Genomic DNA, 15,672 nt, shown 5'->3' with positions numbered 1-15,672 from the left:
GTTTGGGTTAAGTACACATTGTAGAACAAAATTAGTATAGCTGCTAACACAAACTTTAATTTTAGCCAGTTTCTCAAATGAGTGGCTAATGTCATTCAGGAAGCTGTAGGTTTGCTTTCATTCAGAACAAATATCCATTGAAGTGTCTGTGACTGTCTGACAGCGTCGTTGCCATGGTTATTTGGACACATGGTCGTAGCCTTCTGGGTATACTGATTTACATACATATGTATGTATGAAAGTAAGTAAACTTTATTTATGTAGCACTTTTCACAGGATAAAAACCACAAAGTGCTGCACAATAAACATAAAACACAAAATAAAAGATGAAAACCTAAAACAACAGAAATGCAACATAGCATAAAACTAGTTAAAAATGAGGTAAAAGCCAAACAGAACAAAAGGGTCTTCAGCTGCTTCTTAAAAGAATGAACAGAGTCAAGACAGCGTAAAGATAAGGGCTCCGCATGCAGCATACGGGCCACAGCTCTAAGAGACCGATCCTCCCTGGTCCTGAAATTAGTTTGTGGAAGCATTAATAGCCTTTAACTGGAAAATCTCAAACTACGACAAAGGACTATTGTTGTAAAAGGTTGGTACTATACGCTGGAGCTGGGAAACTCAGGGCTCTAAAGGTAAAGACTAAAAAATCAAGATCAACTCTAAAATGTTCCAGTAGCAATATTAGGAGATTAAAACTGGGGTAGTGTGCTGTCTTTCCAGTGTTACTTAAAAGCCTTGCAGCTGCATGCTTCGCAAACTGCAGACGGACAAGATCTTCCCTATTCAAACACATAAAAAGGCCGTTTCAAAATTTAAGAGTTATGTCAGGGTCATGATTTTATTTAATCTCTTCATCTCGTCTTGACTATTGTAACACATAAAAAGGATGTTATAATAGTCAAGAAGAGATTAAATAAAAGCATGGATAACCATCTCTAATTCAGCTTTTGACACCATCGTTCGACGCTTAGAAATATTTCTTAGCTGAAAACAGCAGTGTTTTATTAATCTGCGAGAATAACACTAGTGACATGGCAGAATCAAAAATTATGCCAAGGTTTCTGAGGTTTGGTTTTACAGAGGAGGCCATTACACCAAGGGATTGCTTAATTTCAGTTATTTGCTTCTCAGGAGCAATAATTATTGTGTAATTTTGGGTGAGGACAGGGCAGGCCCAGGTACTGATGCAGGGGTGTTCAATTCCACACAAATTGGGACATATGAAGGCAACACGTGGTGACCAGTCTACACACGGTTTCGTAGACTACATCTGATTTTTTTTGTGCTCTTCCAGTCCACTTCATCTTGTGTTATTTTCTAACTAACTTTTAAGGCTTTGTTGTCTGCAGATCATGCAAATCAGTGTATGAGTTGAGACCAGTCACGATTACAACATCAGCTCTTCATATACCTTCGCAAACTGCTCCTCTACGCTGCTATTACCTGAGAATATAGAAAATATCAGACACATGCATGTCTCCTAAAAAGAGAAAGCAGATGAGAAAAAGCAGTTTGTGCCGTCTTGTTTCCTGAATACACACAGCTTTGTGAAAAAAAACATCCTGTAAATTCAGATTGGTTCTTGCTTTCAGATCAGGAACGTTTAACCCCCACCAGGATATAAAATCAAGATCCTTTAAATTCTTCTCACAATATTTTAAATTCTACTGATGGACCCAATGCTATGGAAATGCCTGTGATTATTTTTGCAAATTACTTAAATAAATACAGTGCCCTTAAACAACATTTGGACTCCTATAGATGTATTCAGTTTTTGCTTGTCTGTCAGATTTAATGATTTCAGACGATCAAACAAATTGTATTATCACAGACAATCAAAGTTAATTGAAATTGTCAAACTATGATTTTATTTTGTCACGGTTAAAAGCTGTCCAAAACAACCTGCCCCAGTGTGAAAAACGTAATACCCCCTGACTGTGATTAGTCACATTTTGTTGTACAATTTTATCAGCAATGCCAGCTGATTACTGCTTAGCCTGTAAAACCAATAAATCTGTTAAATAAAACATGCCCAAGGGTTTTGCTGAGCTCTGGACTTCCGACTTGGATGCGGTGTAATTTAAACAGGATATTCATATACTTAAAACCATTCCAATAGGACTGGATCAAAATAATTCAGCAAAGAAGAAAAGTCTAACTTGGCAATATATAAAAGAGTCATAAAGGTTTAATAGCAGTTCAGCTGACAACTTCTTTCTCGAATTGGACATTGGATATTGGTTTTAATAGATTTTCCCCTCAGTGAAATTAAATGTTTGAAAAGGAATTTTGTTTAAATTCGGTTTTGTTTGTTTTTTAAACAAGATGTGAAACATTCAAGTTTGGGAAAAAATAAGGAAAGTGTGACATACGAAACCCAGCTGTAAACTTTTTTTTTTTAAACTTTATGTATTTAAATACAGGGGTTTTATTTACAAACAAGTGGATTCCTTTTTAAGGTGCCTTATGAAGTTAATTTCATTGTGCTGAATTGTATTTATCAAAGTAGAAGTTACTATCCATAACTGACCCTGTGTCATGTTTCTTTCCCTAAAAAGTTATCTGCTATCTTGCATTGGTCTTTAACATAACATTTCAAAATAATATGATGACGTTTTTTGTTGTAACAATGCAAAAATGCGGAAACAATTCAAAGGGAATGCTGCGAGGCGCTGTAAATTCAGTTCCAGACATCTGCCTGTAGGTGGCAGCAGTGTGCCCGCATGGGCCTTAATCTGCTGAAATAGCGAAATGACAACGAAGTAGAAAATAGTCGCGCTGTGATTGGATGGCTGTCGGTCTGTTTCAAACATGGCGGAACCACCAGCCACGGACCCGCAGTGTGGAGCACATTTTCACAAAGAAAGAAAAAAATACACCCCGGAGGAGGAGGCCAAGCTGGAAAGGCAGCACTTCTGGAGAATTATCGATGCGTTTAGATTTTACAGGTACAATAAAAATGTTTTACAAACGAAAAACAATAAGACAGCGAGCAGTAACTCGCAGTTTGTTGACGTTTGTGTTTTGCTAACAAGAGAAAGACTCGGGAACAATACAAAAACCACTCCGGTTCATAGAGTGTAGCTTTTGAGCGCTTGGCGTCCTGCTTTTATCTTTCTCCCTCCAGGTACCATGTCCAGGAGCAGGTCAAACGGGCCGAGCGACAGTTTCAGAGCCTCTCGCCAAGACACCAAAGGCTGCTGCCCGGTGTTCCGTCCAACCTGGGCCGGATCAGGCAGTGCGCCGAACACAACCAAGAGGTTCTGGACGCCATCGTCCACAACAGCCTTCACATGTTTGAGAACGTGGAATATGGGGAAAGGGTAGGTCCTAAATTTAAGGTTAGCAGCGTTTCAGCCGAGCTTTGAGTGTCACTTGTGTGTGTGTGTGTGTGTGTTTGTTTTGTTGCTGTTGACGGTTTTAGGGAGCGTTTGGAGGATTGCACAAGTTTGTTGTTCCGGATAGCTTCTACTTGATAGTTTTTGTTGATGTCTGTCCTTGGTGAAGGAATTGTTTAATTATTTCTGTTTGACATCTTAACCTTGAAAAGTCACCTTGCTCTTTTAGTGAGGGTAGATCAGATGATAGGGGATTTTTTTTAAAGCTCTGATCAATCAAGAATAAGATCCCTCGCAGACTAGGCATTTATACAGTCTCATACCTCGCCCTTTGGTACCGTCTCCAAATGTCAAAATCTAATCTGTTTAGAATGGCCAATTGAAAACAGCTTTTTAAAGAAAAAATAGTTTTGAGTGCCGGCGTTTTACTTACCTGGATTGGGATTTGTTTGTACAGAGTAAGAGGAAATGCTTCAGTCTCGTTCAAGAAGAGTGAGTGCTGTAAACAGGGAGCACTCAAGAGTCCAGACACACACTGTTTATCATATGTGAGGGGGTTAAAAGGGACAATATTTAGTAAAAAAATACCATGAAATAAAGTTACATTCAACATTTTTCTCAACTCTGGAGGATCTGTTGGATTGTGGCGGACCACTAGGGGGCTCCACTCTCACTCAGTGGAGAAGTTGTAGTGAGGAGAAATATGTTTGTTCGTTGGTGTGTATATATATGGTTTTCTGTACAGTTGCTCTCAGTTGGAGTCGAGTAAAGAGCTGTTCAAACCTACATCCTTTGTGTCGTCATTTTCACTCCTCCACATTGGTGACCCCTGTGAGCCAACATGTCCACATCTGATGGCCTGCCCAGCTCCTCACAGCCGATCGCTGTCTCTGGTGGACCTCCACCGGCTTCTTTTGCTGTGGCCGTTAAGATTCCGGATTTCTGGCTACATGATCCGCAATCATGGTTCTTCCACGTCGAAGCACAGTTTGCTCTTCGTGGAATCACATCGGACGACACAAGGTACCACTATGTGGTTTCAGCGCTGGATCCACCATCCACCAGGCGCGCGATGACCCTGCTTCGCAACCCTCCCGCGGACGGAAAGTACAGCGCGCTCAAACACCTGCTTCTCCGCCGTTACTCCCTGTCCGACGCAGAACGCGCCGAGAAGCTGCTTTCTCTCTCGGGGTTAGGAGATGGCTCAGCTTTGGAGCTCATGGAAAGTATGCTGTCCTTGCTGGGTGACGACGAAGGCGGATTTCTTTTCATCCACCTGTTCCTGCGACAACTCCCGGCTCCGGTGCGGATCGCTCTGGCTAACTCATCCTTGCTGCGGGAGAAGGATTACCGCTCGCTGGCTGAGGAAGCTGATCGCATCCTCCTGGCTTCCAGGACCTTCACGGTCCAGTCGCTGGCCAAGGAACCTACGGCAGCTTTTTCTGAGCCTTCGCCGTCTTCAGCGGTCGATCAGCCATCGGTGATGGCAGCGATCGCCACCAGGAAACGCCAGAAGCCGGCTTTTTGTTTCTACCATCAGCGCTTCGGCGTCAGGGCGCGGCGCTGCCTCCCGCCCTGCAGCTTCAAGCCGCCGGGAAACGACCAAGCCGACGCCTGCTAGCAGCCGCGGCCGTCGGCGATAAGGAGAGGTTGCTCTTTATTGAGGATTCGCGATCGGGGAGACATTTTCTGGTGGATTCAGGTTCGCAGAAGAGCCTCGTTCCCCCGGCGGGCTCCGACAGGCTTGCTGAGGGCTGCGGTCCCCAGCTGACCGCCGCTAACGGTTCTCCCATCAGAACATTCGGAGAAAGGTTGGTGACTGTCTGTTTCAATGGACGTGACTTCCAGTGGAACTTTGTAGTAGCTGCGAGCTCTGTCCCCATCATAGGGGCTGATTTCCTCTGTGCTCACGGCCTGCTTGTGGACGTTGCAAACCGGCGTTTAATTGACGCTGTGTCTTTTTCTTCACTGCCTTGTATAACGCGAGGAGCTGGGCCGTTAGTACACACTAATTTTTTAGCTTCAGGGGACGCGTTCCAGCATTTATTGTCAGATTTTCCCTCTCTGACTCTCCCCAATTTTTCAAACACAGACACAAAGCACGGGATAGAGCATTATATCCCCACAACCGGCGCTCCAGTGTTTGCGCGCGCGCGCCGCCTTGACGCGGCAAAGCTGGCTGTTGCGCGGGAGGAGTTTGCCAACATGGAGCGTTTAGGGATCGTGAGGCGCTCCAACAGCCCCTGGGCGTCACCGTTGCACATGGTGCCCAAGTCGGACGGCCAGTGGCGGCCTTGTGGGGATTTCCGTCGTCTAAATAACGTCACAGAGAACGACCGTTATCCTATCCCCCACATCCAGGATTTCTCTGCCCATCTCTCCGGGACATCCATTTTTTCTAAAGTGGATTTGGTGCGGGGTTATCACCAGGTTCCTGTGAGAGCTGAGGACATCCCTAAAACCGCGGTGATCACTCCGTTTGGCCTGTTTGAGTTTTTACGCATGCCATTCGGCCTTAAAGGTGCAGCTCAAACATTTCAGCGGTTGATGGATTCCGTTCTGCGTGGGTTGTCCTTCGTTTTTGTATATTTGGACGACATCCTTGTGGCCAGCAGCTCGGCCGAACAGCACATGTCCCACCTACGTCAGGTTTTTCAACGTTTGGCGGCACATGGCCTGATTGTCAACCCCGCAAAATGCCAATTTGGGTTGCCGGTCATGGATTTTTTGGGCCACCGCATTTCTGCCAGTGGTGCGGTCCCATTGCCACAGAAAGTTCAGGCGGTGGCCGATTTTCCCCGCCCCCAGACGGTTAAAGCCCTGCAGGAGTTCTTGGGGATGGTTAATTTTTACAACCGCTTTATCCCCAAAGCAGCACAACTTCTGCAGCCGCTTTACAGTGCGCTCAAACAAAGAAAAGCCACCGACAGCATCGACTGGGTCCCTGAACGCCTCCAGGCGTTTGGTGGCGCTAAGTCTGCTTTGGCCGACGCTGCTCTTCTGGCCCACCCTTCCCAGTCAGCACAGATCGCTCTGACAACTGATGCATCTGACGTGGCTGTGGGGGCGGTTTTGGAGCAGCGTGTCTCTGGTGTTTGGCAGCCACTTGCCTTTTTCAGCCGTACTTTGCGGGATAATGAACGGAAATACAGCGTTTTTGATCGAGAGTTGCTTGCTCTCTACCTGGCTACACGCCATTTTAGATATTTTCTGGAGGGCCGCTCATTTACTGCCTTTGTGGACCACAAGCCCCTCATCTTTGCCATGTCCAAAACATCCGACCCCTGGTCCGCACGACAGCAACGCCACCTTGCCGCCATTTCTGAATTCACGACTGACATTCAGCATGTTGCTGGCAAGTCCAACTTAGTGGCTGACTGTCTGTCTCGTGCGCTGATCTGCCCAGTTTATGTCGGGATCGATTTTTCTGCTATGGCTGCAGACCAGCGCAGTGATGCAGACATCCTTGCGCTACAGACTGGGTCCACGGGCCTCCAGCTGGAGGAAAGACAGATGCAGGAAGGTGGTCCTCCTCTGATCTGTGATGTTTCTACTGGCTGTCCCCGCCCTCTGGTTCCTGTTTCGTGGCGCCGCCGGGTTTTTGACACGTTACACTGCCTCTCGCATCCCGGCATTAGGGCCTCCGTCAAACTGGTTGGTTCTAAATTCGTTTGGACTGGACTGCGCAAAACGGTTAGAGAATGGGCTGCAGCCTGTGTTCAGTGCCAGCGTGCTAAGGTCCAGAGGCACACTAAAGCACCTTTGGAACCGTTTCCCATCCCTGACAAGCGGTTTGATCATGTGCATGTAGACCTTGTGGGTCCCCTTCCTCCATCACAGGGTTTCACACATCTCCTGACCATGATCGATCGTACAACCCGGTGGCCAGAAGTGGTTCCGCTGTCATCTACAACGTCAGCAGCGGTGGCCCGGGCTTTTCTGTCCACCTGGGTTGCACGTTTTGGCCCCCCCTCTGACATTACTTCTGATAGGGGCCCACAGTTCATTTCAGAGCTTTGGTCTGCCATGGCTGATGGTCTGGGGGTCAAGATCCACCGCACCACTGCATACAATCCGCAGGCTAATGGGTTGTGTGAGCGGTTCCACAGGTCTTTGAAAGCTGCGCTCCGTGCTTCTTTAACTGATGGAAACTGGGTTGACCGCCTTCCATGGGTCATGCTTGGTTTGCGTTCAGCCGTTAAAGAGGACCTTGGTGCTTCCACAGCTGAACTGGTTTTCGGTCAGCCCCTGCGTGTCCCTGGGGCGTTTTTACCTGATTCCCCTGCGCCACAGTTCGGTCCACTTGGGCAACGTTTTTTCCCTCAGGGAGACTCCTTTCAGGTTCCCACCCCTGTTCACCATTGTTTGCCCCAGTCCTTTGTTCCTGAGAACTTAGAGAACTCTAAATTTGTTTTCGTTCGACACGATGCGCACAGAACACCCCTACGACCTTTGTATGATGGCCCTTTCAGAGTCCTTGAACCAGGGCCTAAACATTTTCTTTTGGATTTGGGAGGGCGTAAGGAAACTATCTGTGTTGACAGGCTCAAACCCGCTCATGTCTTGGCGGACGATCAGGTGGTAACGGCCCAAGCTCCTCGCAGGGGAAGACCCCCCTCCACTGTTTTAATGGACCGTTGTTCTTCCTCCAGAGATCCTCATTTATCGGAGCTCAACCCCCCTGCAGCCCCTCCATGTCGCCTTCGTCCTCAGGCACGGATGTCCCAGGATCATCCTACAGGGCCCAAGTTCAGCCGTTTTGGACGTTTATTGAAACGCACGAATCTGGATTAGTTTGTTATTTTACCCTACTGAGTGTTCGGGGGGGGCATATGTGGCGGACCACTAGGGGGCTCCACTCTCACTCAGTGGAGAAGTTGTAGTGAGGAGAAATATGTTTGTTCGTTGGTGTGTATATATATGGTTTTCTGTACAGTTGCTCTCAGTTGGAGTCGAGTAAAGAGCTGTTCAAACCTACATCCTTTGTGTCGTCATTTTCACTCCTCCACAGGATCAGATTTTTCATTAAGTCAAGAAGTAGGTAGGAATCGAGTCACTGTGTGGCTTTCTTCAGTGCTTGTCATAGGCAGGCAGAGAGGGAAGTGGCGGCCTAGTGGTTAGAGCAGCGCGCTTGCACTCTGAGAAGGTTGCAAGTACCCAGTTCAATCCCAACCCTTAATCCCTGATTGCTCCCCGGGTGACCCACAGTGGGCTATTCATCTCCATTGTGAGATGAATAAAGTATCAATTATTATTATTGTTATTATTTGATCACATGTGGGGTCTGTTTCATAAGATCCATTAATAGAAACAAAGATGTGTATTATAATAGAGCAGACAGCTGTTTTCAGTTATGGACTCGGGGAAAGTGGGTTTTTGGTTGAAGCAGACAGAACTTCTGGAGATGTGCGACAATCAGAGCAAATAGTATTTTCGTCAGAACTCTGGAAACAGTCTAAGAGAATGTTCTATATTGAGCGCTAAAGGTTATATGAATCGGGTTTACACAGACGTGATCATCCTCACATTAGGCAAACATTCCAACAATCATGAAGGCTATGATACCACAGGAGAAAAATAAGAATTTTTTTCTGTTGTAACCCAATTACTGAATTCTTTCACTTTTGAACAAAAGTTAAGCATCTCTATTTCCACACACGTTCTGCCAAAGCCTCCACAAAACAAATTATAGTCAGGAATTACAGCGTTTTCAAATAAAGTTGCTGAATGCCTCAGCTCACTGACAACCTATTGACTGTGCCCACGTTTATTTGCTGTATTTTTGTGCATGTTATATTTATGTACTATATTTATTCAGCAATAATTTATATACTTATTTTCAACAGAGTTGGCCCTCCATACAGCACGGGTGGCATGAAATAAATAAATGCAGAGTGACATATTTTATGTATATTTAAATTATTTAAAAAAAAACTTTTACTTATTTAATGTACTCATTAAAATTGTATATTTACATTTTTAATGGTACACCAAATAAATGTTACATTAAATAATTTAATGGGACATTGATTTATGTCATTTTAAATTCACATTTATTTCAAAAGTGTATTTAATTTAAGACCCTTTAACCCTCCTCTTTGACGTAAATTCAATGTGCTCTTCCCTGAAAGTTCTGTGCAGCCGTTTTCTCTTTTATTTTATCAGGAGGATCCGAGGAAGACTCGTCCATCCTCTACGTTTGACATGGACAAACTAAAGTCCACCATAAAGCAGTTTGTCAGAGACTGGAGTGAAACAGGCCAGGCAGAGAGGGACTCTTGCTACAAACCCATCATCCAAGAGATCCAGAGGCTCTTCCCGAGTGACCAATAGTAGGACGTTTACTTGCTCACTTTTACAGCTACATGCATGCCTTTTCAGCTAAAACACACCAATTTAACTTTAGTGTTATATGGTTTTAACAGGCCATTAAAAAAAAATATGTCAGTGTTTTCTGTGTGATGTGTGCATTTTGTGCACTTTATTATATCAGTGATGTGTCTAGGGTGAGTGTGCTGATTCCTGGTGCCGGGCTTGGTCGACTTGCCTGGGAGATAGCTCGGCTGGGGTACGCATGCCAGGGCAACGAATGGAGCTTCTTCATGCTCTTCTCCTCAAACTTTGTGCTCAACAGGTAACACACAGAAAGGCATTGAACCTTTTTTTCCTTGGGCGAACATCACTGGGCTGTTAAACATCTTTGCATTTCTTTATTTCTACACGTAGTTTTCATATTTCTGAGCAGAAACAGCATGCCTTCATAATCAGTCGGTGCACGTTAGGTAAAAACAGCTACGTGGCAGTGGCCTCTCACTTCATACTGTCCAGAGTATTCAGTTTCTTTAAGTTTTAAATTCAAATTGGTCATTTTTAGACCCAAAATTTTAAGCATATCTGTTTCTTTTATACTAGGTTTTAAATATCTTTAGTAACCTTTTTTAATTTATATGTTTGCTCCTTATTGCATTTTTTCACTCTTATTTTTTTAATTTTTTGCTCATTTTAAGTAATGGGTGCCAATCTTTCTTTTTTTTCTTCCTTTGATTTCTAGCTCTAAGTAATCTAGCTGGTATTTAGCTGTAGCAAAACAACAAATTCTTAGGGTGCAAAGTTCAAGTGTTTTCTTTTATTGTTTTGTTTTTCTCAAATCTGACCGTTTTGTAACGTCTGCCACTTGGTGCAGAATTTTGATTTGCCTGTTGTTATTGGTTGTTTTCATGCATTCAAATATTGTATTTGCAAGGAATACACTGATTGGATGAAAAAGATCTGTCTGTGATTGGCCGGTGGTGCGGTTCATTTACATGCAAGCTGTAAAGGCAGAGGCTGAGCACAGAGCAGGAGGAGCAAGAGTTTGTCAGAGTTTTTAATAATTGGCTAAAGCCTGTTGTCCATCAACAAAACCTTACAAAGCTTACTGTGTTCTGGAAGAAAGTAATTAAGTTAGGAAGCCTAGTCGTAAAGGCAATAAACTCTAAACCCAAAAAGCATGAATTTAAATAGACCTTTAGTTATTTAAATAAGTTAAGTGAAGTTATCTTAAGTCATTTTTGCTATTCATGTAGGGTTTAAATGTAAATTATCTCGACGTTGAAAAGGTCTTAGAAGGTTTTCAGTTAACTTACTGAAACTCTGATTATTGCTGCATCCACATTTCACTGATGAGTTTGAACTTTGTCCACTCAGGTGTGAGACGGAGAATGAACTGACCCTGTATCCCTGGATCCACCAGTTCAGCAACAACAAGAAATCCTCCGACCAAACGCGACCAATCAGATTCCCCGACGTTAATCCTCAGAGTCTGCCGCTTAATACAGACTTCTCCATGGTAGCGGGGGACTTCGTGGAGGTTTATAGTGAACCAGGTATGTTAACGATGACATGAAGGCAGACTTATTTTAACATCTGAAAAGAAGTTTATTTGGTTGGCAAATACCTTATTTAAACCCAGTTTTACATACAGCTGTTTAGCTCACTTGATCAAAGGTGAATTTTTTATGTTTATAAATGAATGAATATGTGATTAAGCAGTGCTTGGCGTAAACCTGGTGGTCTCATGTGTTCCTCTCAGAGTGCTGGGACTGTGTGGCAACCTGCTTCTTTATTGACACAGCTAATAATGTCTTGGAGTATGTGGACACTATCTGGAAAATTCTTAAGCCTGGAGGAGTATGGATAAACCTTGGTGAGTCTACTATTAAGAGAAAACGTAGGTCGACTAGAGCCATTTATAAATACTGGGTTTTATATCTGAAAAGCTGATTTTCCAGCATATTCATTTACCTACTGAGAGGTCGACAGCTTTAAGTCATCTTTAAAAGAAAGAGCTTCAGGGATTCATTTGGCAAATGAACGTATTACCGTTTCAGATCATTGTGAAAGAAATATGAAAAATAATGTTAAATATGTTCTTTAACATTAACTCGGTGTTAACAGATGACCTCAGATGACTGTATTTCAGTTTGTTTTTTAGTATTTTATTTATTCTTAGTAATTTGTAGCTATTAGTATTTTAGTTTTCTCAGTATTTATGTTTGGAGAAAACAAGCAAGTATTTAACTGCACTCTCTGAGTCTCTGTGTCTTTATTGTGTATATAACGATTAACCTCTTGAATCTTGCTGCACATCTTGCTTCTCACGACTGACTAAGCAGGACTCCGGTTTACACAATAGCTTTTTTTTCATCAACAGGATCACTACAACGTGCTCGGGTCCCAAAACAAAACACGTTCAAATGATCACTTTCTCACCTCTGTGTTTGACATTTAAAAACATGTCTTGAAACTTGTGCTGTTTGACATGCTCCAAGCTTATTGTTTTCTGTCTTTGGATTAATGAGGGTTTCACATAACCAATAGTGAAAATCTGAGTCAGTTTTCTTTGTAATTTTGCTGTGGCAATCTTTAACTTACTGAAGCTTGTAAGTAGGGCTTAAATATAAAAAGGCCTTTCACAGACACAAAGTCAGAAAGCGCCTTACAACATTATGTATTATAAAAACAAGGATAAAAAATGCACAATAAAATCATGGCATAAAAGCCTAGTAGAAGATAATTTTCTGGTGGTTTTTAAAAACGTTTTTTTCACAGTTTAAGAGCTACAAACTGAAAGGCCCAGTCCCTCTTAGATTTTGGCCTTGTACGAGGAACAACCAGGAGATACTGGGCGTAGAATCGAAGGCTAGTTTAGCTAAAAGATGGCAGGAATGGTTAGAAACCTGGTAGTTCAAGGCCCCGTAAACAGAAAAGTACTTTGAATTGAATTCTAAAATCCACTGGGAGCCAGTTTAGGAAGCATAAAACTGAAGTGATGTGAGAGCGTTTGCTAGATATAGTCTGGATGCTGCCTTTTGAACAGCTTGCAGGCGTGAAATGTATTATTTCTCCAGACGGGTAAAAAGCATTATGGTAGTCTAAACGCAATGACACAAATGTATGAATACTGTTCTCTACATTTGCTCAGAAGTCCACGGCCCATATTCTAAATGTTTCTAAAATGAATTAAACAGGAACACGAAATAGATTTGTGAGTCAAAGACCAACGAGCAGTCAATTGTAACTTCTAGAATTGTTTACATTGGATTTGGTTACTGGGCAAAAATAAGCAACTAATTGATTTTGGCAACCAGATGACAAGGTATCTTTTGTTATTTTTGTTTAAAACCAGAAAATTGCAGAAAAGCCAGTCACTGATCCGGGATCTTATCTAGTTGGTGTCGTTTAAAAGATGCCTACAATTGGACATCTTGTTAGTCTTGAACTTATTGCTGCTGTGTTTGGGGTTGTTCACTTAAACCTCACTTTGATTCCTTTTGGGGTGACTTTGTCAGGGAAGTCTAATTTCCTGCAGCTTACAGAGTTGGGAAGCAGCACACAGGAAAGTGGCCACAACTGTTTGCTAGCAGGATTGATGAAAGAACAATTTCACAGAATTTTTTCATTTGTTCATCTGAAGATAAAGAAAAAAAAAACAAATAAAAAAATATAATAATGACACCTTTCTGACATTTTGATCTGTATTGAGAGTAAGGATCAGGTGATAGTCTGGAAATATGCTCTTGAGAGAAGAGGACTGAGAGATGGGTAGAAGAATCTTGGAGTAAAGATATTGAAAGTGCACGAGTTTAAGTCTCTTTAGTAAACTAGGCCGTGTCGGTCCATGAGAGCAATGTAAGGAGGAGAGTAAAGATATAGGAAGTGAATTGAGAGGAGTATCAAATAACTGCAAGAGTAAAGTGGGTGGTTTACCAGATGGTGGATAACTTGCTTTGATGGATGCTGAGGAGATGGTGGCCCAGACCAAAATACAAGAGGAGCTGCTGGAGATGAGATTTTTGAGTGTGACTTGAATAGTCACAACTAGAAATAAGCTCCTGTCAAAAGAACATCTCATTCTGACAGAAAGATGGAGTGGCAAGGCTATGATGGTGCAGGGAAGGAATAATCGATATGTTAGACCTAGGATGTTGAATATAGAGCTGCCAGTGAGGAGGGAAAGAGAAGGATTACTGTATTAAAGGAGGATTTCAAGAAGGTTAGTGTCACAGGTGACATGTTGGTGAGATTTAGGCAAATGATCTGCTGTGCCGATGCCTGAAGGTAGCGGCCGATAGGAGATGGGGATTTTTATCACATCTTGATATTGAATTTTTGAAAAGTAAAACACAATACGCTTTTGCTATCCCTGCAAGTCTGATGTTTTTAAAAATGCCTCTTGAAATAAAGTACATTATTGTCACTGCTGATTTGGAGTAATTTGTGTTCAACTTAAATCTATGACTTGCTAACATATGGTTGCAGAAATTAATCCATCTGTGTCCTGTGTCTTTAAGGCCCACTGCTGTATCACTTTGAGAATATAGCCAACGAGCTCTCTATTGAACTTAGCTACGACGACATTAGGACAGCAATGGTAAAATATGGCTTCATTTTTGAGGTAAATTCTATTATTTAATGTGATGACATTCTGTTTTTTTCCAAAACCAACATTATGGTAGAAAAGCAGTGTTTTTTTATCTATTACAGGTGGAAAAAGAGTCTATGCAGACAACGTACACTGAGAACAGTTGCTCTATGCTGAGGTACGTTTATGACTGCGTCTTCTTTGTCGCTCGAAAACCTTCAGAGCTGCAGTTTAACGGCCAAGAAGACAAAGAGCACCAACAAAATTCTCCACCAGCTGCTAAGTCATCCAGGCGAGAGGGCAGCAACAGGCTAACGTGACATGAAATGCTTGGGTAAACACAGCTCACCTAGTGAAGTTTGACATAAGAAATGTGGAAAGAAAAAAAATTCTCCTTGAATATATCCTTTAAATTGCCTCTCTTTGAAAAGTGCTTACAACATTATGAGGTTTTTTTTGGAGCTCTGAAGCATCTGAATACAGCTGAAAATATGGGTTGTGTGAAGCAGGCGTAGGCAAGTTTGTGATTCTCATAGTACAAAATTGAGGAAAAAAAGTTGTTTTTACAAGATCAGAATATTGCCGGCCTTTTTAAACATAAATGCATCACATTATCCAATTTCCCCTTTTATTTTAAAACTGCCAAATTTGTCATTCTTCTATTTGATGAAAAAGTCTCGTGCTGTTCTTTCAGCCAGCTGACTGGCAGTGGAAAGCATCAAATTGGGGTGAAACAATACTGACTATGCTATTTTTAAACTCAGCTTACTGCGGCACTTTCCCTGGTATCTTATTTAAGGGAGGGTAAATTGTGGAGGCGGTTAAATGAATGAATATTTTAGCAGTTTTTGAAGCCAGCTTTTAAAAACCCTGACACTGGTCACTGGCCCGTGCGTGGTATCAAGTATTGTTGGACTGCAATATCAGCTTTAAAAACGTCTCATCACTTTTTTGAATATGAGGGTGAGAGGTAATGAAGTTACCAGAAGCTACAAGTTTGTTTGTTTTCTATTGGTTTGTCGTGAGCTCCGAGCCATTTGGAGTTTGCTTCGTTTACCCATTATGTCTCAGTCCTAACTTATTCCTACTTCCCTCGTCACAGTTTGTATGCATTCACTTGTGCCTCTGCAACTGAATTACACATTTTGAAATGTATTTATTTTTACTTACATTATCTTATTTGTATCGGTCACTGTTCAGTTTTTAAGTTTTGTAGCTGTTGTCTTTATTTTCTTTGAAATAAAGCTAAACATTTTGAAAGAAAAAGTCTGAAGAAAATGTTTCCTTGCAAATATTGTCTGTTTTGAAATTTCGGACATCACATCAAGCGTTTGTTTTGATTATTGTGCTTTAAAGCCCCAATGTGTAAGATTTTCACATTATTGCACCATCTAGTCATTTAGCGCGCCACTACATGACTCATAAACG

At 42.4% G+C, this 15,672-nt stretch overlaps 1 protein-coding gene across 1 annotated transcript; it reads left to right on the top strand.

The window, feature by feature from the left end:
• The first annotated feature begins 2,789 nt into the window (after positions 1-2,789).
• carnmt1 (carnosine N-methyltransferase 1) lies at positions 2,790-15,508 on the top strand. The gene is made up of 8 exons (XM_012881311.3): positions 2,790-2,951; positions 3,131-3,326; positions 9,507-9,673; positions 9,835-9,975; positions 11,028-11,206; positions 11,413-11,526; positions 14,174-14,277; positions 14,367-15,508. Exons 1-8 carry the CDS (start codon positions 2,815-2,817, stop codon positions 14,562-14,564), a joined length of 1,236 nt encoding a protein of 411 aa, XP_012736765.2. The 5' UTR covers positions 2,790-2,814; the 3' UTR covers positions 14,565-15,508.
• The last annotated feature ends 164 nt before the right edge of the window (positions 15,509-15,672 follow it).

Source organism: Fundulus heteroclitus, chromosome 12 (genome assembly GCF_011125445.2).
Source record: "Fundulus heteroclitus isolate FHET01 chromosome 12, MU-UCD_Fhet_4.1, whole genome shotgun sequence".
Taxonomy (NCBI): Eukaryota; Metazoa; Chordata; class Actinopteri; order Cyprinodontiformes; family Fundulidae; genus Fundulus; species Fundulus heteroclitus.
Note: the sequence above shows the minus strand (reverse complement) of the source record. Positions and strands in the feature narration are given on the sequence as shown.

Bases quoted from the DNA above. Each gene is read 5' to 3' on its own strand.
- carnmt1 (XM_012881311.3), top strand. From the start codon at position 2,815: ATGGCGGAACCACCAGCCACGGACCCGCAGTGTGGAGCACATTTTCAC. The intron at 9,976-11,027 runs GTAACACACAGA...TTGTCCACTCAG, and splicing joins TCAAACTTTGTGCTCAACAG to GTGTGAGACGGAGAATGAAC. The intron at 11,207-11,412 runs GTATGTTAACGA...TGTTCCTCTCAG, and splicing joins GGAGGTTTATAGTGAACCAG to AGTGCTGGGACTGTGTGGCA.